At 38.6% G+C, this 27,289-nt stretch overlaps 1 protein-coding gene across 2 annotated transcripts in view; it reads left to right on the top strand.

Annotated features, from left to right (window-relative positions):
• grin2ca (glutamate receptor, ionotropic, N-methyl D-aspartate 2Ca) overlaps positions 1 to 27,289 on the top strand; it is a 105,862-nt gene that overhangs the window by 22,956 nt on the left and 55,617 nt on the right. Inside the window, exon 3 of one of the 2 annotated variants that reach the window (XM_017705897.2) lies at positions 8,301 to 8,742. In XM_017705897.2, the coding sequence (XP_017561386.2) occupies positions 8,317 to 8,742 (426 nt within the window). In that variant the 5' untranslated portion in view covers positions 8,301 to 8,316. Of the gene's footprint in view, positions 1 to 8,300; positions 8,743 to 27,289 lie in introns of those variants that run through there. The other variant, XM_037544807.1, reaches the window with a different exon arrangement.

Below are 27,289 nucleotides of genomic sequence, written 5' to 3'. Positions count from 1 at the left end.
GATTTTGCTCTCTTTTCAATGAAACATGATATGCTGAATGTACTGAAGACATCCACAACTTGCTCCAGAAAGCACTTTGTTTATCAGCATAACAACATATATCACAATAATAATAAATAAATATCATCCCACTGTCCACCTCTATTTGGCAGTGGCTTTCAAACTGTGGGTTAAGATCCGCTGGGGGGTTGCAATGTGGGGAACAAGTGGGTCACATTGAAGATGCATTGATCAGTATATATTTTTTTCTTAGACAGCAGAGCTAAATGAGCTGTTTTAGACCAGAGGCAGGAACCACTACGTTTAGCATGCTAGTGCTCACAAAGACTGCCATACAGGCCGCGCACATCAGGAACGGTCATGTTCGAAATGAGGTTATCAAGCGTCACACAAATAACAACAACAGGGACAGCTTTCAAAAGTTTGGGTATATTTTTGCTTACATGCCACTTGAAGAACATATCAAAATACTTGCTGCCATGGTGTATCAGCTTGTTTTAACCTAAGGATGCCTTTAAGTCCTCCTTGGAGGTCATAAGTACAATAAGTTATGCGTTCAAGTGATTTGGCTCAGAAACAAAAAGGCCAGCTAGGAAAGGTATTTTTAATTTTCTTTTCTTTTTTTATCATCAAAGAGAGGACATTAGTCTGTGTTACTGGAATGGAATAAAGAGCAGACGATGCTCTACGTGTTTTATCCTGTTAGATGCCCTGAATCACATGACATATGCTCTTATCACAAACTTTTTGCACATGGACGTCAGTAAAAAGGCTTTGGTCTGCAGTGTTCACACGAGGCTGCAGAAAAAAAAAGCACCGCCAGTTTACAATACAAATATCAGTGGCTGCCATGACTTTCAATGATGCCCCAAACTTGGAAAGTCAGAGCTGATAAAATCCAGCTAGTAAATACAGCAGTATGGCACCGTTCAATTACAATATTTCTGATAGGGCTTGAACGGTCAATATTCAAAGGTTATTCAAGTTCAGAACCTATTATCTTACTAATCTCACTAACAACACGGATCCCCACAGAATAGAAAAATCCTAAAAGAGATCTCCTTAATATTTCTGTCATGACACCTGTATGAGTTCAGATGGCAAGACAAAGAGTCTCCTTTTGCTTGAATCTCCTTTTGCTCAGATACACTCCGTATCAAGAGGGATACAGAAGTTTTCAGAGAAATTGTTTAACACCCATTGTGGACACCAGCATTCAAAGGATGGGATGAGTTGGCATTTTTCATCCATAACTAGTCATCCAGTACCTTATCTCACTAATGCTCTTGCAGTTGAATGCAATCAAATCCCCACAGCAATGCGCCAGTATCTACTACAAAGACATCCCGGAATAGTAGAGGTTGTTACTGTAATAAAAAGAGAACAACCCCCTATCAGGTGTCTACAAACCTTTGGATGTATAGTGTATTTCTCTTCAGCAAAAGATGATCAATAATTTCATGTCTCCTGTTGAGGTTGAGTACAGATCTCATTAAAGTCATACTGTACTCAAATTTGCCAAGATTTTAACACTCATCTTCAACTGAACTTTCAGCTCTCTTTTACCTCTCCTGTATCTTATGTCACCTGAGTAATAAAAGGGTAACATTTGAACAATAAAATTTTCTACTCGGTCACAGCAAACTTAAAGAACATGTAGTGTCCAACTAAATATGAAATGTATTAATGTTTTCATATTGAAGCAAAGAGCTGAATAGATTAAAAATATAATGAGTCATACTGTCATTATTTTATTAGGACTTTTTGATCTTATTACACTGCACAAAATGTTTGGTGAGTCATATGATAAACATCATCTCTACAAGTTTGGGACCTTTATTTGAAGTGTAGTCTCAGGGTCACCTATAGACACACGTTCTATCTGAATACAGAGGTATGATGAAGCATTGTGAGACTGTGATATCGCAATGCAAAACCACGCATTGTGGAGATGTGACATTACATCATTCATAATTGGGCATTCTATTAATTATGGAATATGATGCGGCTGGATTTTCTGAGCACCAACGTTTGAAAACAACCAGCACCAGTCAACCACTCACTCTAGCATGTTTGGTAGTAATCTGTGGAACAACTTGGGCTCAGTCATAATTTGATATTCATTTGAATATTGTTCAAAATATCATAGAAATATGGAACTATCAACCCAATATTGCAAATCAAATTGAATTGAGGGCCAAATGTATTGTTACACCCCTAGATATTAGCAACATGTCTATATCCTGTATCATCCACAGTGTCTAAAGCTTTCAAAACCTGAAACTCCCACAGTGCTCTGTAACACACAGCAATATAGCTGCTTTTAGCCCCTGCAAGCTAGTACCAGGAATTTTGTAATATGCTGTGATTCTTGGGCAATAAAACTTGTATTCACTTTGATTTAATCTGATATGTCAAATATAAGAAAAGGCAGAGAAGCGCTTTTGGGTTAGTGGATTATTGCTTGGGTCAGTTATTGCATTCCTTTTTTCTTCATTTTATATTACAATCGAACTCATGGTTATTGGAGTGGTATTAAGTCAGAGTTGGTGGGAGGGGTGGAGGCGAGAGAACATATACTCTAAGGAATCAAAAAGAAAAAAAAAGGATTATGGAACTAAGACAACAGTCTTAGTAGTGACTGACAAGTCAGATTTGTATATTTGTTGATGTTTTTCCAGCTCCAGATTGAGCCAATCCCAGACTAAAGAAGCAGGCTTAATCCACAGTGGAGTAACCATTCATATGTTTTATTTATTGCAGTATTAAATATTCTAAAATATAAGGAAAATTACCTTGACAGGGTGATTTTCAATATATTTCTTTTTTTCCACATCATTACATTTTCCAGTGTCTCGCTAGCTTACAGCACATATCTGCTTTTTCACCTACATCTATGTAATAGTTCATGTATCTGCCCTGGTGTACATAAAAAGCTTCCTTCCTTGGTAGAGGAGCTACTTTTCTTGAGATGCTCTCCATCTCTCCCACTAGAGGGTGTTAAGCACTTCCTCAGCACAGCTTAAGAAGTCTTAGATCTTGACTCCTGTGTTTCTGAGACACTGCTGTCTGAAAGGAGACAGACACTGATTACTTTTTCTTTGTTCCCATTCTTTAAAGTTTGAGAGCAAAATGACATAACAATAATCATCCATGTCCTAATAATGACTGCTGCTGGAGCAGGAGAGATAGACGAGACAGGGCAGTGGATCATTTGGATCATTGAGTGCCAGGCTGATGCTTTGATCTAATCTAGTCTGTGTGCTCTCAGGCCAGCCCCAACTCTGAAACAGCAGAGAGAGAGAGAGAGAGAGAGAGAGAGAGAGAGAGAGGTCACAAATTTGAAAATTCCTACAGACAGAAATTGAGGATAGGCAGGGAGAATGACACAGTTCAGAGAGAGAGAGAGAGTAGAGATGTTTAGACTGGATTACATCTCTAGAAAGCACAAATTTGACATGGCTTTGCGCACAGCAATCTAATCTAATCTGGCTAGAAATATTTGGCAGAGCCTATTCACCTGCTACTGCTTCCAGCGTTGTCAATTGGCCTATCCATGCTCCGCCCACTTCATTCAACTGTGACGTTGGACAAAACTTCCATTTTACCTAATGAGCAAATAATTATGTGTTTTTTGGCAAAATATGTCAATTTTATGACCCCATCCTAATCTGGTCGACCATAGGCAGCAAAACAATAACAATAACAAGAATAAAGAATAAGCAAAAAGTAAGATTTGACTATTAATATACAACAGTGGACAGCCTGTTATGGACAGAAGCATTCAGACAAACCAATGATAGGCCTGTTAGAAGCCTATCAGAGTGACAAATGAGAAATAAAACTAAAGATGTATTTTGTATGCATGTGAAAGATGCTGGGACACACCAGGTGTAATTTATTGGCTACGTAATCAAACTTACGTTAGCACGGGGGCAAATAATCCACTGTTAGCATTTCATCATTTCAGTTAGATATAAAAAATAGTCCAGCTGTCTATCACTGCATTTTAAACTGCAAACAGATGGCCAGATGTACGTATGAGTGAAGGTGCAGCCCTAAATGTATCTTGATGTGACTGCACACAATGAGCCTAACTTCAGTGTTTGATTTACTAAGACTGCAGCACATCATGCAAACTGCTTGTGACCAAGCTAACTAACTACTCAAGAGATACAGGTTTTAAAAAGAGGCAGTGAGACAATCTGGCTGTCAACAAGCTTGAGACAAAACAGAAGATGAATGCTCACTGAGAACGATAGGAGTGTTAATTATAGAAGGCCTTTTTATTTAACTCTGGGTAGTGTAATGATAACATTCACAAATCATGGCATATTTTGTGCCGAGACGTCAGTCCATCAGGTCCTGAGAATTTAAACATTCTGACAAAAAAACATTCTTTCAGCACGTGTTTGAGGCTTGAGCCTCAGTGTAACCCCTGTAGCTTTTGCCATTTTTAAAGCAAGTCTCTCAGCAACACACCTTTTGAGACACCAGCACAAATTTCTGTCTGGTTTTAGAAGGTGAAAGAAAGCTGACGCAAAACTGCTTAAACTTTTGTAGTGAGTAGAATATGAAATCAGCTTATATCCCCACCCTCTTTTTGAATGATCTCACATTTTGTGCAGCCCAAATCCTCAAATACATATGCATGAGCAAGAGAAGCGTTGTTTTTTTGCATTGTAGCCTGAACACGGCTAATAAACATTAGGCGTTTAGGCTTGTGCGCCAGTTTCCTACATAATGTGGGCGGAACGCAGGCTCAGTAAATCAGGCCTTGAATGCTGCATCTTTAAAGCAACACTGTAATAATCAGATGTCAATAATAATTTGACCAAAAGTTTGACTTTGCTCATTTGGGTGAATGATGTTTTGGCCAACACTGTGTACGGCTTGTCTACTGTGGGAGGAACAAGGACAGATCATTTATGTAGCTCTGCAACTGCTAAACTACCTTAGCTAGCATTTTTTTACATGATGATCTGTTGATATCTAAACTCCACGAGAAAACATTGACATTTTATGGGCAGTCCTGGCTGGGGAACATTTAAGGAAGTCATTTTCTCTGCATTGATGTGTAAGATTCTGTGCACTAATTCTCACTAAACAGCTTTGGTGCTGGGTTCAATTCTATCACTATGATCTTTGGAAGTAGATCACATGGATCTTTTCCATTTGAACTAGACCCGAGGTAATCAAGTTTCCTCATCCGCAATATAATGTTCCTCATATATCTGTTTGCAATACACCTGAGCTAAATGGGCCATATTGACAGAAGCAAAGCGTTTGATTAAGTTGATGATGAGTCATTCAGCCAATCTGTTTAATTCTGTGCTTTGCTTTATTACAGTAATCCCTCACGTAGCCGACCTTCACATATCCTCCTCCTCTCCCTTCTTCTGTCATGATTAAATGCATGCAAGGTCAAACGTTTTTAGGATGTATGACACGTAGCATCACTTCTAGGGGGAATTAACTCTCTCTTCATTACTAATGAAGAATTTTCGTGCTTTATGGTGTTGCAAGGGCAGCCAAAGTAAAGATTATGTAAGGGTTAATTAATAAGTGACAAACAGCCTCAGTTCATATTTACAATGTCTAGATATAAAGGGAATATAAAGCAATTGCACCTAGTAAGAAATGCAATGGTGCCATATTAAAAGTACACTAACTACTGTAGAAGCTACGTGTTTTTAACATTACGTACTCTTGGACTGATCCCATATTACCATATATATATTTACAGCATGTAGTATGGACAGTAACACTTACAAGATGACAGTTGCTCCTTTCCTTGCTGCTCTACTTAAATGTAATAACATTTTAATAGCGTACTAAATTACACTGTAGGATAGACAACAATTATATTATGTTCAAACAAGCCTCACTGACAGCCTTCAGACTGTACTTCTGACTTCTGTTTATTTGATGACAAGAAAAAACAAGATGTTAGCACCAAAAATGAATGCAGTTGAACTTGAGATGATACATCGGCACAGGAATAAGCTTATTAAACATCAGAATGATGTAATTCGTTATAGGCAAGTTTGACACAGGAAGAAGCTTCAACTTATCATTGCTCTGACTTTTTGTGACTTTTCTGACTTTTGTCTAAAAAATGATCATAGAAACTTGTCAAGTTTACTTTTTTACAGTTTAAAATATATCATCTCCTTACAAACACAAGTGTGGTGCCTACTGAAAGTTGTGAATTCATGCTCCAAACAGAAATACACTTCTTGGTTCAATGAACTACAACTGAGTCATGACTACTGTTGAATTTCAGCATGTTGTCACTAATGATATGCGAGTTGTGAGTTGTGAGGGGACAAAATGAAAGACATTACACAAAAAAAACCAGTGTCTGGAATCCTTTACAATAGAAAGATCTTGTCATCCAATTGTGCGGCTGGTATAGGTATAGGGGAATTACACTCGGCTTCCCTGTCACATGAGACCACTTGATAAGGTGATACAGTTAGGCCATGAGGCATGACAGATTGGAGGATTATGGAGGATAATGTGGTGTCTGGCCCACAACACACGGTAAATTTGGTTAGCATGATAAGATTGGTCTTGCTTCCACTCAATCTGGCAACTAAAGCTCTAAAGTCTGTGTAAACACTGTCTTAAGATTGTGACAGATAACTAAGGATAGATTTTACACAGAGCACAGTTTCATACCGAAAGAACTGTTACTCAGTAGATAAAGGAAGGGTCACAAACAAGATTAAAGTGAGAGTTAACCGAAATTTCACAACTAGGATTTCATCTTTAAACACCATAAAAGGAGGTTACTACAGCTGCAGATATCTGACCAGACACAAACCTTGTTGGGACCACAACAGTGACCATTGGCTGCCTGTTGAGTTTTTTATTTGGAAGATTAAGTCAGACTGCCCTGTAAAATCGAGACCAAAAGGCACAAAAGACTGGAGGCGTAAATCCTCATGTTCTCCATTTGTTGAAAAAAAGGGGATTTTATTTCCACAGTGCCCACCATCTGTTGGATTGGGCTGTGCAGTTTTAGAGTGGTGGGACTGAGTGCAGCTGCTGTCCACAGACAGGGTGATCTGGCCACTGCCCTGCTCTGCACGTGCCTGCCTCTAAAAATACCACTTCTGTTTGCTTCATCCCCAAGCCACTAATGGCCTCTTATATATTCATTCAGGTCAGAAATGGGCCTAAAAGGTTCATAAGTAAAGGCAGACTAAAAACAAAAGGCAGGGAAGGCTAGGATTATGAAGCATTATGACTTTATAACACTACTTATAAATTATAACTATAACAAACTAGCTGCTGCTGACATGCTGTTCACCGACACTGAATAATGATAACAATGACATGTGTGTGTGCCTGAATATCATTGTTGTAAAAATCTGCAGGGATGTGTTTTCTCTCTTTTAAAGTTTAGTCTTGTTTGGATTTTCTATTTCTCATGATCCAAGTAATCCCAATGTTGTTGAGCTCTGGACTATGGTGGGGGTCAATCCATTGGACCGAGAACATCAACAGCTTATTTGTTTCATTTGCAAAATCTATTTATTTATTTATTTTTATACATTTTCTCACTAACAACTTCTTGACAACATAACAGCTTCTTGATAACATCCTGTCAAACTCAGTGTTAAATTATCTTCTCACAGTGGAAGGATGGACAGAAATACCTGTGGGTTTTTTTTTAGAACTCTAGCAAGCATGGAGCAAGAAGAAAGCTTTAAGTTTGGTTCATCTGAAGGTGACAGTTTTGTTGGTTTGCTTGGTCTTCCACAGTTTAACTCTTTTTTTCACTTATTTTCCTCTGACTTTCTCCATCCACACACAAGTGGATGATTTTACATTGAATCTTGTCAGAAACATCTTCTGAAAAAATATTTTGACTAGAAATTAAATACATGAAGGGTGTTTTCTGACATGTGACTGTATCCAAACTTGAACCACATATAAATATTACTCTAATCCTATCTGAAAAATTGTTTGAATAATCAAATTTGTGCCACGTCAAACCTGTAATGTGAAAGCAATAAATGAATATCTAAAAGGGGTACAATCTGATTAAATGGATCAGATTAGTGTACACACAGAACAGATCTGTCACATATGTCTGATTTGTGTCTGTTCAATTGTGGCTCACATCTTATTTGAAAGATCGAAGTATTGCCACACATGCCAATTTAAGCAAAAGAATTGATACAGATATGGGTGACTTCAATCTTGTAATGTGAATGTAGCCTAAACCTGATGTGTTCCTTGTCCCTCTACCCTTTTTTACCTGCCCTCTTCTTCTGTGTCCTGTATAGGCAGTAGGCGACTGAGATGGGCGTTCGTCTGGGCCGCCTGAGCGACACTCTGTGGCCGCCACTGTTGCTGCTGCTGTTGCTCTGTGCCTTGCCCAGCTGTCAGGGCCGACCGTTCACCATGGTCGAGCCCACCGTCAACGTGGCTGTGGTGTTCAGTGGCTCCGCCTACCAGCTTGAGATAAAGGGCCGCCTGAGCCGGGAGAACTTTCTGGACCTGCCAATGGAGGTCAACCCCATCACCGTTCTGGTGAACAACACCAACCCCCGGGCACTGCTGACACGCATCTGCGACACCCTGGCAGCCAACAGGGTGCACGGTGTGGTGTTCGAGGACAACATCGGCTCAGAGGCTGTGGCACAAATTCTTGACTTCATCTCCACTCAAACGGCTGTGCCCATTGTGGGCATCAGCGGGGGATCCGCAGTTGTCCTGCCACACAAGGTCAGAGTTGGTCTTTGATGCCACTGGTTTTGCAGTTTATGCCAGTTTCTAGAGCTGGCTAGACAGCAGTCGGTGACCTAGGCCAGTGGTCCTGAAGTACCCCTATCCCTGCACATTTTAGTGTTTTCCCTGCTCTAACGTAGCCATATCAGCTCAATGAAGGCTAGTTTGGATGGCTTCAGCAAAACATTAGGTTGAAAAATTGCTCTAGTTCTTTGACTGACAGAAGCAGATCAATTTTTTTTTTTCTAAATAATGACTAAAAGGGTGCTTGTCATTCAGCACTTTGGGTGTGGTCATAATTAGAAAATTTGAAAATGTGACATCATTTTGGGTGTGATCATATGTTACATTTTACCATAACCTGATATCACTGGGACTCATTCATTAACCATTCTTGAAATTTCTTCTTAAAACCCACTTATGTAGTTCTCACAAAGATTCTGACATTTGCCAAAGTTTTCTTATCTGGGGTTTGTTCTTAGGTAAGAACAGAACCTGTGCACATTCAAGAGCACAAAGGTGTGAACAATTTTGTGGTTTTAAGGAAAAATTCGGGAAGATATTGAGGAATGACGTCCATTGCTGTGCATGTGGTTATAATTTGAACTCTACCAAAAAGTGACATCATTTTAGGTGTTATCATAATCTGAACTCTACTAAAATGTCAGTGTTTTGGTTGTGGTCATAATTTTAACCCAACAAAATGCAATGTCACTGGCCAAATTAAGGATGGGCATTATGACGATATTTTATCATTATAGTTGCTCCACAGATATGTGACAACAAAAGCACTCTATCAATATGTGACATCATTGGGCATGATTCAGTGTGTGTGTGTGTGTGTGTGTGTGTGTGTGTGTGGAGGGACTGATTCCCGGGCACACCTATCAAAAATATATTTAATTCCTTGGATAGTTCATGGGATAGCTCATGAGATAAGGTCAGAGCAGAGAAAACACCAAATTGTGCAGGGCAGAGCAACTCGAGACCACTGACCTATGGTATATATCATATGCCTACTGAGATAATACTTACCAAAAATGGTTTACATTGCAGCCGCTACTCAATCAGGAAGCTGGCCGGCAGCAGGTAAACAAAATTGAGAACAATTTCTGTCATATTATAAGAGAGCAGTGGATATATGAAAGTAATGAGAGTTTCAAGAGTGAAATAGCTGTGCCTCCCTGAAGGTGAGCAAAACATTCAACTCAGGAAAAACCCTCCTTCCAGCACAGAACTGAGGCAATTACAGTGATGATTAGCAGAGTCGTTACTGTCATTATCGTTAACAGACTCAGTTGGTTGCCCCGTCTTCAGTGACTTATGGCCGGGGACAAAGAGTCAGAAGAATACAGATAATGCCCTCTGCTGTCTGCTGCCATGTGTACCCGTGCAAATCATTTACATGCATTAAGTGGACCACAACTTAACAGCTTGGCTACATTTAAGCATATTGATCATTTTCCATAATATCATAATCATACCACTTCAGTCAGAACAGATAGATATAAAAGTAAACTAATATCAATTGCAAATTACATTATGAATATTAGATAATAGCTTTAGACCATTTGTACATGATTGGAATACCAGAAAAGAGATGATACTTGGGAACTTCAGCTATTTTATCATGGACCTGTTAAAGAGACAGTGTGACGAAAAAGCAGACACACAATTTCCATCTCTCCTCAAATGTAGTCAGTTGGTTAAGGCACATTTGATGCATCTTTATTTCTGAGCTGGAGCTACAAGGCTAATGTACTAAGTAATGAATGCTAATTAGCATGCCAGTTAGCCTTATGCAAAAAAGTGCAAGACAACATCATCCTACACTCGCCTCAAACTCTGTGGACTTGTTACATAATCACAATAAACTGGCTTTTGACTCAACTGTTGAGTTTGTGCGGTGCGAGCATGAGTCAGGTCTTGAGTCTCTGGCATAAAGAAAATAACTGATGCTGTCAAAAGTTGACACAAAGCTCTCACAGGGTAAACTTCTCACATGTAGAACTTCAAACCTATAGAAGTTACTGCTGAAAAAAGTCCACACTGCACAAACATATATCGTCAGTACTATAACCAGTTAAGCTTAGTAACCTCTCTGTGAAGAACAAGGTAGGTGTACCAAATAGTACATGTTTACAATAGTAAATGATGCTACAGCCCTGCAATGGACTGGGGAAGGCTGCAGCTCCCCCCTGCAACCCAGAAGAATAAACATCTTCTAAGCTTAGATGTGTGTGTGTGTGTGTGTGTGTGTGTGTGTGTGTGTGTGTGTGTGTTACCACAAAAATGCTAGTGTTTTGAAGTGCCACAGACACGACTGCAAAGTCTGAGTTAACTGTGTGCAGCTAACCATAAAAGCTAAAATAAGAAAATACATCTCTGTTCTCAGCGTTACCTTGACAAGTCAACATGTTTCCACATCATTTACTGAGCAGAAAATACAACCCCAATTCCAATGAAGTTGGCATGTTGTGTAAAATATAAATAAAAACAGAATACAATGATTTGCAAATCCTTTTCAACCTATATCCAATTGAATAAACTACAAAGACAAGATATTTAATGTTTAAATGGATAAACTTTACTGTTTTTTGCAAATGTTCACTCATTTTGAATTTGATGCCTGCAACACGTTCCAAAGAAGTTGGGGCAGAGGCGTGTTTACCACTGTGTTACATCACCTTTCCTTTTAACAACACTCAATAAGCGTTTGGGACACTAATTTTTGAAGTTTTGTAGGTGGAATTCTTTCCCATTCTTGCTTGATGTACAACTGCAGCTGCTCAACAGTCCGGAGTCTCCGTTGTCGTTTTTTGCGCTTCATAATGCACCACACATTTTCAATGGGCGACAGGTCTGGACTGCAGGCAGGCCAGTCTAGTACCTGCACTCTTTTACTACGAAGCCACACTGTTTTAACACGTGCAGAATGTGGCTTGGCATTGTCTTGCTGAAATAAGCAGGACATCCCTGAAAAAGACGTTGCATGGATTTGCAGCATATGTTGAGCATTAATGGTGCCTTCACAGATGTGCAAGTTACCCATGCCATGGGCAGTATCACACCTCCACACCATCAGAGATGCTGGCTTTTGAACTTTGCGCTGGTAACAATCCGAACAGTCCTTTTCCTCTTTGGCCCGGAGGACACAACGTCCATGATTTCCAAAAACAATTTGAAATGTGGACTCATCAGACCACAGGACACTTTTCCACTTTGTGGCAGTCCATCTCAGATAAGCTCGGGCCCAGAGAAGCCAGCGGCGTTTCTGGGTGTTGTTGATATATGGCTTTCACTTTGTATGGCAGAGTTTTAACTTGCACTTGTAGATGAATTTTTAGATTTAACCCATAGTGGCTAAAATATTTCCTATTGCTTCTGAACAACTAAGGCAGTAAGTTAAAGTTAGTTAAAAACAAAAAAAAACAATAAATACATTAATTAAATAAACAATCAAATATAATAAAATATATAATAAATAAGAGTAACTAATAAACTAAAAAAATTAATGAACAATTATTTTAAATGACAAATGTTTTCCTCTGTCTGCTTTCTTTAAGCTGCTACTAAATTTGCTGTACAACCTTGTTGGATAGATGACTATAGAAAGAATGTTAAAGCAATTCTCCAATAAAAATCTCAATGGTCACCATTCAGAATGTAAACATCACAAAGTCTATCAAGTGGTCTTTTTGGTTCAGCAAGCTAAAGTCTTTTCACTGGATAACGTCTTTCTCTTCAGCCTAAACAAACATGTTTAGCCACATCGCCTGCTTTTTGAGATGCACTTTGCGCATGCACAAACTTCAGGTTTAAGCGTAATGTCAGCTTTGATCACATCAACTGTTTTTTTGTTACACTGGGGGTCTCGAGAATTTGGAAGAGAATTTCAGCTTACTCTCGTTTTTAGCTGCAGGCAATGCACTGTACGAACGTTAACCCACATGACGAGCCCTTCATTATGAACAAATCTTTAGTCTAAAGGATAACATTAAAGCACTACGCAGAGTAAACACAGTGTGTAAAGGGCAGAGGCAAAGCAACTTGGATTGGTTAGTTAAGTTGTAGATAGTATAAAATGTAGGCTAGCTAGCACAACATCAATTCAACTAAAGTTTTAAAGACTGAAGGGTTTCCTATAATGGAAGGCTGTGAGCTGCGGGGCAAAAGTATCGCATTGATGGCTGTGCATGACTGCAGCAAAACTGACATGAAAGCTTAAAGTGAAAGGTTTAAGTCATTTACAGAACTCAGATTGGTGGTCTTATTTTAATCAGGTCGGTATGTTTTTTTTCTGGCTGAATTTTCACAAGTCATAACTCTTGAGTCATGATTCAGTCAACATGTGTGCGACATGTGTGCAAGTCTGAATTGCTGACTCAAGTCCTCCATCTGTGAAGCCTGAACTTTGTCTGTATTTTTGTCCATTTGTTCAGATAACATCATACGATGTTAGAAATTCATTACTTCACAACTCAACGTGGTTTAGGGCAAGAGAGGGATGAATGTATGCAGTATGCACAATGCTGACTGATAGACACGATTACTTGTTAGCTACATTAGATGGACACCAAACCTTTTTTGGGTGATTGACCTCATTCTGAGCCAGTGGGAAAACATTTCTTTATTAATTTATTCATTTAGCAAGTTCACTTGATTTTTTATAACACTGCAAAGTTTCTGTCCAACATAAACACTGCTATAAGTCTAGTAACAATAACAGCCAACAATATATTGTGAGTCTGCAAAGCAGTATAATAATATGGGAGACATTTGTAACGTGGAATTGCTTTCGCAAGATGGGGTATTGTTATAAGTTCCTCAGAGGATCCAGCTTCAGGGCCAAACTTTAATTACAATGAAATGACTGCACTCACACACTAAGTTCCAAACAAATCTCTGTGTGAATGTACATTCCCTTAGTGTATGGGCAATCTCTATGAAACATGAGCTGCCCCATGCTCCATTTCCAAATGGAGCAGAAAAAGGGAATGGACGCTACCCGACACATTCCAGTATTTTATTGCTTCCATACAAATAACTCTGAACAAGGGCGGAGTGTACTATCAGGCCACAGCCCAGTGATTTCCCACATAATAAATACAACACATTTTCGGGGAAGGACACGGGGAGATGAAGCAGATTGCCAACTGCCACCAGCTCTAAATGTATAGCAGAGAGTGCAGCACTGTTTTTTAGCATTAGGCCACATTTGAGCTTTGTGTTGAGAGCGCAGACACCAATTGACCTATCCATGCTCCACTCATACATGCATACTTGTCTAGCAACTGTGGTGAGATTGAACAAACTAATTATAGGCCTGGGTGACAATAATTAGCACAATATTTTTCACTTTCTCTGAACATTGAGGCACACACTCTAACATGTGATAAAGGAATGTGAACCCAAGTTTCCAAACATATTTAGCAAGCTTTAAAGTAAATTAGACCTCTTTAGTTCTCTGTCAGTTTCCCGACACTGCAATTTTTACCTTTTAAGCATCCTCATGAGGTTACTTGTCAATCACCGCCCTATCACCCAGGCCTACTTCACAACCTTATTGAACAGTAGAAAAACTTTTGACCTAGGTCACTACATAACATTGGTTTTTCCAGTGTTAAATGCTAGGCTGCCATGCTGGACTGTGTTATTGTACCTAATCAAAATGAACAAATATGCCACAGTGCTAACACCAGCTCAAATACACGACAAAAAAATGACATCTGGTCTATTGCTGCAGGTTGACCTTCCATACAAAATAAATATCATTTCAACTGAATAACACACAATCGATTTAGTTATTTGGACATTGAGTTGTGCACAGGCCCAGCCTTATTTAGTGGAACAATGTCTTACCGAACAATCATCATGGTCCACTAAACTCACTATTTTGTACACCTGTCTATAATGGCAAGTGCCAAAAAAATAGTTAAAGTTAAACTAAACTTGCGCTGCTTGCTGTGTTACTGGTGTAAAAAGACTTCTACGAACATGTTGTGGGAGGATAAATTAGCAGATGGATTTCTTAACTGGTCCAGATTAGGTGATCAGAGCTAAATGTGGCTTTCTTGATGATTTTTTCCTGCATCTGTGACTCCCTTTGACAGATTTGTACAGTGCCATATATTTCTCACCCCATAATCTCCTTAGCAGCTTTTTTGTGTGTCTATATGAAAGTAAAGCTTGTGAATGATTTAGTCCGGGCTAAACACTTTCTCACTAGAATTAATATAATTTTTACTAATGTTGAGTAAAGCTTGTCCAAGAAACGAAACAACGGCTATGACACAATAGCTAAGAATGCATCTGTGGGCAGAGCACAGACTGGGTCATTTCCTTCCACTCCATTTGTTCATTTTCCTGGACAAAACAGTGAAAGAAGAGCGTGACACTAGCAAGGACATATGGCATGACTTTAATAACCAGTCTTATAAATTTACATTCAAATCTCAGAAGAGGGACAGAGTTCAATACACTGTGTGCGCAAGACAGAATTACATTTTTATAGATTTTCTGAAAAAAGGAAAAATCAAATAAGATTATGTAACTTGTCAAAGTGCTTTTAGTGGATGTAATATATGTGAACGGTGCATAAATTGCGAGCACTTCTTCATTCCATTGATTTGTTGGACAATAGACCTAAAACACTAAGTCAAGTAAGAGTGAGAAGATTGGATATTATGCACTGTGCAAGTCTATTAGATTCCAACAGCTGCTAGGGTAATAAGACCGTTCTTATTCTCCTCCATATGTTGCTGTAGTTCGCTCCCCTGTCCAGCAGCTAAATGGATTTTTGGAACTGTGATGGGGACTGTGGGCATCTGCGTTGTTTCTCAGGGGCTGCGAAGTGTCATTTGCAGCGTAATATACCTCCCAGAGGTCATTTACCCCATAATTATTCCACTTGGCAAACGCAACACTTGATAATTTATAATAAATTACAGAGTAAATAAAGCTGTGAACAAGACTGGAGCTTACATTGCATCATTTGTTTTATGTCCTAATTATTTGAAGAAATCATGTCTTTTTTGTTCAGGCATTCCATTCATTCTAAAAGCTGAAGTGATGAACTACACTCGTAAAAAAGATCTTCATAAATGGTCCTTTAGTAAAGGCAATGGCTCTATATAGAACCATGAACACTCCAAGAACCAACTATTTACATGCTTAAATAGTTCTTTGCATAGTAAATATGTTCTTGAGATTGACTGTTCAGATTCAGAGAATGTGTTGTATATGGTTCTATATAGAACCTTTTAGAAAAGGGTTCTATATATCACCAAAAAAGGTTCTTTTACTGTTACAAGCTTGACATGGCAACAACAGCAGAATCCTATTTAGTGCTATATAGAACACATTTCAAAAGGGGTCTAAGGGACCCTTTCTAAGGGACTCTTTAATCAAAAAGAGTTCTTTGAGTGTCACTGCAAGTATAGAATAATTTTCTTTACTAAGGAACCCTAAAGAATCATCTTTTTTTATATAAATGTAAGGCTGTCAAACTATTTCTTATAGCTACATGAGTGGACAAAATAAGCTTCATCGTATAATTTATTTTTAATAACTTAGTAACAACGCTTTCATCATGCAGTGCTCACAGTATCCGGTCATAAAAATCATGTGGTTTCCATAGAGTGAACCAAATTTCAGCACCAATGCTCAGTGACAGCAACAATGGCTGTATATTCCAACCAATAAGCGAATATATTACATGTATCATACATACAGTTAATGTATAAAAACCTAAAACAAATGAAAACTTTTGTGATTATAGCCCTTTTGCTCTCATTCATTCAGCTAACTGGGGTAGCTGTAGCTTTCCACTTTGCTGTTGCTTTTGTTATTTGGCTGTTTGTTGATTTATATATAGTTCTCCCCAGAACACCGTCTTCCACGTTCTGCTGCAGGTGCTTTAAAAGTCTTTTGAAAAATGTTTTTGAATAACAGGACTAGAGGAATTTATTACAATTTCATTACAGCAACACACAGTGCTCAAGCAGTCGGGTTTCAGCCTGTAGTTTGAAGGGTCAAACTACAAAAGTGTTAAAGTCTGTGAATCGTAGCTCAAAATGCATTTTCCTTCAGTATCACAATGCACTTTTGAGTGAGACATGTTTTCAGGCATAGCCACTGAACTAGCTGGGTGTTTTCACTTGGTCAGAAATTAGGGTGGAGGGAGTGGGACATTATATTAACATCATTATAATATTACCGATTTATATTAGTATATACATTATATAAAATCAGAAGACGTTTTTAAAGTCGCTACATTTTGATCAAAGATTACGGGAAAATAAGAATTTAGTCTTTTAAATGATACAGGATAAACTATCCTTAATATTACTACCAAGGTATAAAAGTTCAATTTTGATTTCAGACTGACTTTAAATGAGAATGGTTTTAATAATTTATTGTGGTAATGTGTTAGTATTGCAGGAAAAGCAGGAAAGCACTGGCCAGATAACTAATCTTAAACAAATTTCTCGGGTGGTCTAAGGCTTTTGTACAGTACTGTTCATCCTATAACAAGGGTTTGAAACCCAGCTGTGCCATATGACTTCTGTGACAAGACATTTGCTGTATTCTCAGTGGTATAGATTCACCGGCTCATCACTAAGCAACAGCCAGTCCGAGCAGCTAAAAAAACATTATGTAAGTTCTCTCGGGCTTCTACTCTTGTCATAACAAATATATGGCTTTGCACTGCTGAGGTACAAATAAAAAAAATGTATATATATATATTACCTGGAACACCTGCAGATTATCTTAGGCTGTCAACCAAGGTGATGTGCTTAGCAATATTAATAATAATACAATAATCACTCAAGTTAAAGCTCTAGTTGAAATACCTTTCAAATACCACCACATGCACTCTGACAGCACGCAGTGTAGCAATGTTTCACTGGCAGAGATTGGCGGAGCTTGTGTGTAAGTGTTTGAGGCACCAGGCTTGGTGTTGAGAGATCCAGCTGATGTGGCACTGCTCTCATTAGTGGCTGGCATGGCCAGGCCCCGTGGCACCATGACAGCTGTCACAGGTTCAGTCTGATTAATACCCTCCCTCACACTGCCACCCTGCTGCCCAGCCTGCCAGAGCAGGAGCAAGAGGTGTGTCTGCACAATAACAACAGCCCAGTAAAGTTTACATGATTTGTGACCAACACTGACCTTGACTCACTCCATTTTTAAACTGTCCACAACAATCACACTGCTCAAAGGGGTTCTTTGGAGCGTTTCCATAGAAGGACCACTTTTGGTTCCCTAAAGAACCTTCCAATGGATGATTTTTGAAGGCACACAATTGAATAGCTCTCTAGGAAATGCATTGCTCTTAGAACTCTTCTTCACATCTTTAATTTTAATACTGCAGTGGTGGTTGACACGACAATATAATGTAGTTACTGTAAACAATGTCACAATAAGGTGACATAAAACATGTGGTATTTAGCATAGTTTTTCATAGTAGTATGCATTTTATATTTAGCATATCACCCACCCTCAGAACATCATATACAAAAACATAAAGAGGAGAAGGCAATAATTGTCCATACACAGTTTCCATGAGTTTGACAAATTGTTGCATATCTTCTTAAAGTCACCTTTAAAGGCACTTGCATATAGCACGATACCCAAAATGCCTCATTATCTTTGTTGCTGCTTTCAAAAAATGATGCAGCAACTTCAGCAGCTGTAAACATTTCGCACACAATTTCACATGTGTCTCCAATGTCAACTGAACAAAGAATGAAGGGGTTTCTGATTTGATAGGTAAGTCTGTAGTGATTTCCTGAATGTCCATTGGTCAGTTTCACAAAAAATATAGACAGACATATAAATCCACCAATTACAGTAAGAAGCAGATGACATGTATTTCAAACCCACATTCATAGCCTCATATCTCCAGAGGTGAATCACGTAAGGTCTCATGATAAGATAGCATGGAAATGGCGACTCTACTTATTCACTGCGTCATGTGGCTAAATAGCCTGGTTGTTTTTGTTGAGAAATACCAACATATCAACATGAGCAGGGGTCAGTCTACAACTGACTCTTCTTGGCCAATTACTGTGAGAGCTGAAAAGCATGGAGTGGTTTTCATCATATTGCTTTGATCTGTGGCTACTGAAAAAACAATTGTGAAAAGTACTTTTAGGATCTCTGCTATGTCCCTTTATCGGGCAGCTCTGGCACCATCAGTTATAACTAAGTGGAGTCTAGTAATCAACTCCATTAACTCTAGCAGACAAGAGTTGGAGCCAACCTCAGAAAACCTGGAGTTGTGCATCACAAACTAGGCGTTCTTGTATTCTTGTGCCCTCATGCTTACAGTTCAAAGCCTTCCTCAAGTTGAATAAAAAAAACTCCACCTATTCAAATATTAATTGGCTATCAGAAAATAAATGAACTTTTTAACCAAAAGCACTGGATGAACATTTATGTATTTGACGTTTAATGGTTAATCAGGTAGACATTAACATCCCTTGTCCTAGCACATTTTTTACAAGGCCTCTCTGTGTACTAAGAGTTAAAAAGTGGTGGGAAACCTACAAACAGCTGGGCAAATTAACTGGGAAGGTCACCTAAGTGAAGATAATGATTGGGGTTAGTGTAAGATGCTAAAGGACAAGGTGGATATGGTTAGACTGAACCTTTTAATATAAAATGAAAATAAATATACTTCCTTACATGCTAACTACATACGTACTTAATCATCATGTGGTTGTGTAATGGCACTTATGTGGTACAGAAAAACAACAATAACTCTAGACTTCGAACAGTTGAGGAGTTCAGCCAGAATCAGATAAAACTCGATTTGACTATATGTCTTCACAATGGTGAAATAATAGCTTTTTAAAATCTCTTCTTCACTGTTGGCACTCTGCAAAAGGCAGGGGTCCACTTCAGATGGGCTTAAAAATGGCACGTATAATGATTGATTAATGGGCAGCAGTCCAAGCTAGTGGACGGAGTATCTCTGCCAACTCTGTGCCTTCATCCATTTCTCAGTCCATTCCCTGATTACCACAGGCCTGTTCCAGCAAAGTGAACCAGTGCAAAATTAGCCTATAAACCCATTTTGTCCTGGGGATATTTTGCTCAATTACTATGCTGATTAGGGCAATTAGAATACGCCATCATGGCCAGGTTTAATCTCACGCTGTGCTGAAGGTAACGCACTAAAAAGCCATCTATTGGCTCTTAAGCATGCAATGTGACACAATAAGCTTCGCTCAGAGATGCTTCTTGTATTGCATTCTCATTTTGTTATTCAAAGATTGTAATTCAGTTTAAGACTGCATAAACATCCAAATTGTGTTCTTCCTCTAGCAGTATATGTATGGGATCTAATCATCCAGCAGAGCAAGTGTCCATAGATCTGTTCAGTGATGAGAATTAAATCAAAGCACGTTCTCTATCACCAGTCAATCATTGATCGATGCTTTAGTCATGCTGCTTGCTGCACAGACACCAGATAAATCAATGATAGTAATCATTTCCGAGAAGCATGCACTGTGGATGTTAACACAGGAGATGCTGGCTGTGTACACGTGTGGCATTTGTAAGTAGTGGGCACTGCCTAAGAAGAACTATAAGCAAAAGATAATAAGGTTTTCTAAGTCTTCTCTAACACCACATTTGAGGGATGCAAACAGTATCGAGTACACTGTATAGAAGCAGTGCTTTCTTAAGTTAACAGAGGTAATGTTTTAAAAGCAATGTACACTATATTTCACTCACCCATCCAAATCATCGAATAGTGTGCAGAGGTCGCCAATTTCTGCAGTCATTCACTACAGACCTCCACTTCATGTGGCGTTCAGATTAGCTCAAGAACAGCATAGAGAGCTTCATGGAATGAGTTTCCAAGGCAGAGCAGCTGCTTCCTAGTCTTACATCACTATGTGCAATGCAAAGTGTGGAATGCAGTGGTGTAAAGCGCCTCCACTGGACTCTAGAGCAGTGGAAACGTGTTCTCTGGAGTGATGAATCATACTTCTCTGTCTGGGTTTGGCAGTTGCCAGGAGAACGGTACTTGTCTGACTGCATTGTGCCAAGTGTAAAGTTTGGTGGAGGGGGGATTATGGCGTGGGGTTGTTTTTCAGGAGTTGGGCTCAGCCCCTTAGTTCCAGTGAAAGGAACTCTTAATGCTTCAGCACCAAGAGATTTTGGACAGTTTCATGCTCCCAATTTTGTGGGAACAGTTTGGGGTTGCTATAGTTGCAAAGGGTGTGTGTGAAGGCAGACGACCTGAAAACTTTTGGCAACATAGTGTAACAATTCGTAACTGTTAACAATCCAATCTTATATCAGTATTAAAGCCTGAGAAATTTAACACAACCCAATCTCAAATTAATTTTCACGATGTGTGCATGTGGGTCATTTCAGCACGCTGGTTCTTTCACATTAATGGCAGATTTGAATCATTAGCTAAATGAGTGCGAAATAGAGTGTCAGAGAGATCGGATTTGAGCAAAAAATCTGACTTGAGCAATGAGGCTTCTAATGTGAATGTAGCCTTATGGAACTTCCAGTCAAAATGGCCTCTAGTTCAAGTTATTTATTTTTTGGAAGATATTTCTCGGAGGATTGGATATAAGATAATCCAAAACAAGAGTTTCCGAACCTGGAGTTCATTCATTAAACAAACAAATAAATAAATAAATAAATCAGATGCAGAGATGTGTTTAGGATGACTTGCCCTGTGAGAAGTAGAAAATGCAACCAACTTCAAAACTGTTTCAAAAAGTTTAACATTCAAAAAGTTACTAAACGATATAAAGAACACAAGAGAGTTAAACCTATGCAAGACCTAGCAGACCACCAGAACTCCTGCCATCAGATAAACAGCACTTAAAGCTTTTATCTTTCATAGATAGCAGATAATCAAGCTCCACTCTCGCTTCAGATCTGAAAAAAAAAAGCACCGAACTGTCCATACATTAGAACTGTGAGAGCATCCCAGCTGGTTTTATACCCGAGCGCTGAGGCTAGTGCAATAGAGAGACAGTGTGTTAGAGATGTATGTGTGTGTGAGTAGGTTCTGCTTCAATGGGTCACACTCTCTGTTCATTTAGCCTTACAACCCCCTGAGACACAAGACGAGAGAGAAACCCACTTTCCAGCACAATAAGCAGCGCCAAAACACTCTACTGAAACTGGAGCAGTTTACTCTCTACCCCATAACACTCTCTCTCTCTCTCACACACACACACACACACACACACACACACACACACACACACACACACACACACACACACACACATGCACACCAGTGGGAGAGATGGAACTGTTTTTAGGAAATGAGAAGATATTGAACAGCTGTAGATTAAATATAGCCTATCTATATCTATAGCCATCATTTGAAAGCTGAAATGGAGTCTGTAAGTGTGTTTACTTCTTGCATTAAGGCATTACGTGTCTGCTTCTTTTATTTATTTTAAGGTGGCATCACCGGAGCTCTGGAGTCTGTTCTAACTTATAAAACCTCAGAAAAACTAAATATCCTGATGCACTCTAAAACGTGCTAAACAACACATTCGGTCTCTAAATAGACACAACAGTGTGTTCAGTTGGAGAAGACATATTTTGAGTGACTTTTAACACAAAATGTGTTGAAACATTTCTGTACCCAATTAGGCTATGTTTACATTACAAGCCTCATTGCTCAAATCTGATTTTTTGCTCAAATCCGATCTCTCTGACATGATGGTTCACATTAGTTTAGGTTACTGATTCAAATCTGTCAATAATGTGAACGAACCAGCATCCTGACATTACCCGCGTGCGCACATCCTACTCAGTAACGTCACATGAATGAATCACGTGTCACGTATATCATCAGCAAACAAACTGATGAGCAGAACAAGCCTTTGCTACAAAGGTAATTAACTCTGAACAGTCTCAGCTGCATTATTAGAGAGTAAGACGGAAAAGGTGAGGTGTGCTGATTTCCACAGGCTTTAACTTCTTTTCGGGGGGTGGTGCCATGGTATCGCTGAATGATGGCACATGCACAGGGGAAAAACGCACCTGAATTCTTATCTTATTCTGTTCAGGTTAAAGTCGCATGGCCACGAATCTAGGACCACATATGAAAGCCTCTCAGGCTGGATTTATAAAGATCAGATTTGAGTGTCAACACAGCTCTGAAAACATCAGATCTGAGTCATATTAGGGCAAAAAATCTGATTTGTGCCACTTTAACCTGGTAATGTGAATGTAGCCACAGAAATAATGTATTTTGTGTTGCTTTTAACACAAAATGTTATAAACCAGAAAACAATACCACATAAAAAGTGTTAAAACGGATGACACAAGTGTGTTGTTATTTAACACATCATACTTCAGACTGTCATGTATTCTGAAAGTCTTCCAGTAACACAACATATTTCTGCCACATTGCCAGCCCATGAAGCATGTATGAAGTATGACAGATGGGCAAGAGGGATAAACAAATGAATGTTTTGTACATTAGTACTGTACATCAAAAACATGGCTTACCTATTGTAGAATTCAATAACTAAGCTGCTGAAAGGCATCTTCAGGGCCTATTCCTAGATGCAGTGAACAGCATGGTCAATATACGCTGGCACTCAGTAGATCAAATGTCTCTGAATAAAAGCTCTAGGATCAGCTCTCCACTGTCTGTATAATCATATTCATTAGGGGAGCACATGAAAGGCAAAACGAGTTCTTATATTAGCAATCCTACTCGGAGAAACTGAATACAACCCCTGATCTCATGAAACCCTCAAATGAAATGGTAATACCAACTTTCTCAGTGTGGCACAGCCTGATAGTCAGTCCAATATTATATGTCTTGTCACGTTTATACATGAGATTAGTGCTGGGGGCACTGATAAAATTCAATACCATGAATACATGATATTCATTATTTATATGATAGATAGATATTATATAGATTACATATATATCATGTATCAGATGACTTTTGTATTTGCATTAATAAAGTTAATGAATCCGTGCTTCTTGAGGTCTGGTGGGCTACTCTAAAAGACCTAATGTAAAATGTTTTTTACAAACCTAACATAGACCTTTTTAACTAGGTTGTTTTGTTGTGTCCTGCGGGAATTTTACACAGAACTGTAAACCATAGAGGAATAGTTTAGTCAATAATGCTAGTGCTGCTAACAATGAATGAAAGTGCATTATTCGCTTCTATTCCATGTTAGCAGTACTGAACTGTTCCTTTATCAGAAACCAGACTCTGAGAAAGGAAAGTCACTATTTAATTAGCTTTATTACTGTTGTTCTGAACTCACTAAATAACAGTTTTGTTATTTTGACTGTCAAAGGATTAAAGTAGTTAATCACAATGTATTGAATTTGCTGAAATTTGACCCTACAGAGACATTTTTACCTTTTTAAAAAGCAGTGCATTTTGTTACAGCTATACGAGTGGGCAAATTCGCTTGATCAGAATGATTGTATTACTACTTCAATAACAGTATATGAATCATGTGAACTGCCCTGAAAACCATATGATTTGCTTAGGGTGAATGCAGTTTTCCTGCAAGCACTGTCCAGTGTAGTCTGCAACATACCAGCGTCACCATTGTGTTTTGGTTGTAAATGATGCTTCAGACTCACTGTGTGGCAGCAGCTAATAAAATGTTGGTTTTATCAAGAGAATCATTAATGCAGCTTGCCACTTAAAAGCTATATTTAAAAGAGGCTATAGCCTCAAAGATAAAAAACACCTTAAAATATATCCATAAACATGAGTGTCCATATGCATGTGTTTCTCACTATTGATATTAAGTATTTATTGCTTTTTTTAATTAGAAAAAAATTATTTGAATCTTTTTGCAATAAATTTAACTGTTAAATCTCTTCATGTTAATATTTCGGGGTAAACTATAAGGATAAAACAACAGAATGTTGTTTGTCAAAAAGAAAGACATAAAAAGAAAAACCTCAATTTTGCTAAATATTTATACACTGTGTGCACAATTATTAGGCAAGTCTTATTTTTGAGGATTATTTTTATTAATGACTAACTACAGTGCCCTCGGTTAATCCAAAATGTTAATAAGCCTCAAACATGAATGTTTAAAAAAAAATAAAGTGAAGTTTTGGCTTTCTTAGGAGAATATCTGTATGTGCACATTTATTGGGCAACTATAATGGTGCAGAATTATTATGAAGCTAAATGAAAAACATTTTCCCATCTCACTTTTTTATTTTCATCTGTTCAAGTGAGAATTATAAACAAACAACTCAAAGCTTTCCAGTGAACATTTCTCAGAAAAAAAAATAAATTTGTGACCAGTATAGCCGCCCTTCTTTTCAACAACAGTGATAAGCCTTCCATTCATGGAGTCGGTCAGTTTCTTGATCTGTTGATGATCAATTTTTTGTGCAGCAGTGACCACAGCCTCCCAGACCCTGTTCAGAGAGGTGTACTGTTTTGCTTCACTGTAAATCTCCCGTTTAAGAATTGCCCACAAGTTCTCAGTTGGGTTCAGGTCAGGTGAGGAAGGGGGCCACGTCATAAGTTTTTCATCTTCAATGCCTTTACTGGCGAGCCATGCAGAGGAGTACTTGGATGCATGTGATGGAGCATGTCCTGCATAAAAATCATGGTCTATTTGAAAGATGCAGATTCTTCCTGTAGCACTGCTTAAAGAAAGTGTCTTCTAAAAACTTGCAGTAGGCTTGGGAGTTGATTTTGAGCCCATCTTCAACACGAAAAGGTCCAACCAGCTCATCTTTAATAATACCAGCCCATACCAGTACCCCACCTCCACCTTGCTGGCGTCTGATTGGAAGTGGAGCTCTGTCCCGTTACTGATCCAGCCATGGGCCCATCCATCTGGTCCGTCAAGAGTCACTCTCATTTAATCAGTCCATAAAACCTTTGAAAAATCTGTCTTCAGATCTTCTTGGACCCGTCTAGAGCTTCAGCTTGTGTGTCTTGTTCAGTGTTGGTCGGGATTCAGCCTTCCTTACCTTGGCCATGTCTCTGAACGCTGAACATCTTGTACTTCTTGATACTCCAGCTAGGTAGCAGTTCTGGAATATGACAGAACTGGAAGATAATGGGTTCCTGGTATCTTCACGCTTGATTCTTTTCAAATCCTTTGCAGTTAGTTTGGGTCTTTTTTTCTCAGCACGTTTCTTGCGACCCTGTTGACTATTTGCAACAAAACGTTTGATGGTTCTGTGATCACGCCCCAATATCTTAGCAATTTCAAGAGTTCTGTATCCCTCTGAGAGACTTTTGGTCATTTTGAACTTTTCAGAGTCAGTTCAATCTCTTTTTTGGCCCATTTTGCCTAAAGAAAAAAGCTGCCTAATAATTATGCACACCTTGATATAGGGTGTTGACCTCCTTAGGCCACACCCTCCCTCATTACACAGATACACATCACCTGCTATGCTTAAATCCATTAAGCATTAAAGTTTATCCAGCTTGGAGTTAGAAAATATGCCTAAAAATGATAATATGGTCAAAATACTCACTTGCCTAATAATTGTGCACACAGTGTATTGTAACAATTCACTTCAAAAGTACTTAGTCTGACCACAGTATATAAATTATGAATCAAAAGTTTCCAGTAAAAATTACTTACAGATTATCATTCAGCCTTAAGCTCCAGCACCCCCCGCGACCCTGAGGGAGAAGCAGCTTAGAAAATGTGTGTGTGTGAGTGTGTGTGTGTGTGTGTGTGTGTGTGTCTGTGTGTGTAAAGTAATTGAGTTTATTTATTAATTAATTACCAGTTGTTATAAACCCTACTTTCGGAGATCTACTTCCTTGCAGAGTTTAGCTCTTAATTGCATCTAACACCATTTGCATCTGACCACTGCTTCAAACTCTGAACAGTAAAAATACCATAGATATTTCTAAGTTGTGTACTGACTACCATTTTTAGAGTTATGCTCAAAATGAGCTAAAATTGTCACTACCAAAACAGTCATAACCAAAACATTTGGTAGTTACAGTAGTGTCATGATGCTGACACAACAGAATGTTTAATCATTTATTTAAAAAGAAATGAACATAATTAAGGTACAGAGTCATTCAAAGCAAAAGGATTGCTGTTTAAAGGCCAAGTCAGTCTAAAAGTCAGTTTAAAGCCCAGTCAAGTCCAACAGTCTGCCTTTGAAACAATTTGGTAGGATGATCCATATCTTAAACAAACAAACAAACAAACAAAAACCAACATAAACTTTTAGTTTTTTTCATTTTTTCAAGTTGGGTCCTACTCCTTGTAATGTTTTTGAGAGTAACCCCAGTAACATAATCGCATTAATATCTCATTAATACAATAACTTTGACACATATCTGTCAATACTGCTACAAATAAAAATCAGAGTTGTTCTATGACACCTAACACCTATAATGATGAAAGCTAGAGACGACATATCACCCAGTAGTTCGTGGCATGTTTACTATCCACTGCCATATCACATTCATAACATAAAAAATATCCACCATATTCTAAGCACATACAGTAGAGCATGTGGTAGTGACTTTAGTGCAGTGTCTCTGCAGTGTCCTAGTGGA

Source organism: Pygocentrus nattereri, chromosome 14 (genome assembly GCF_015220715.1).
Source record: "Pygocentrus nattereri isolate fPygNat1 chromosome 14, fPygNat1.pri, whole genome shotgun sequence".
Taxonomy (NCBI): Eukaryota; Metazoa; Chordata; class Actinopteri; order Characiformes; family Serrasalmidae; genus Pygocentrus; species Pygocentrus nattereri.
This window is presented reverse-complemented; position numbering and strand designations above follow the sequence as displayed.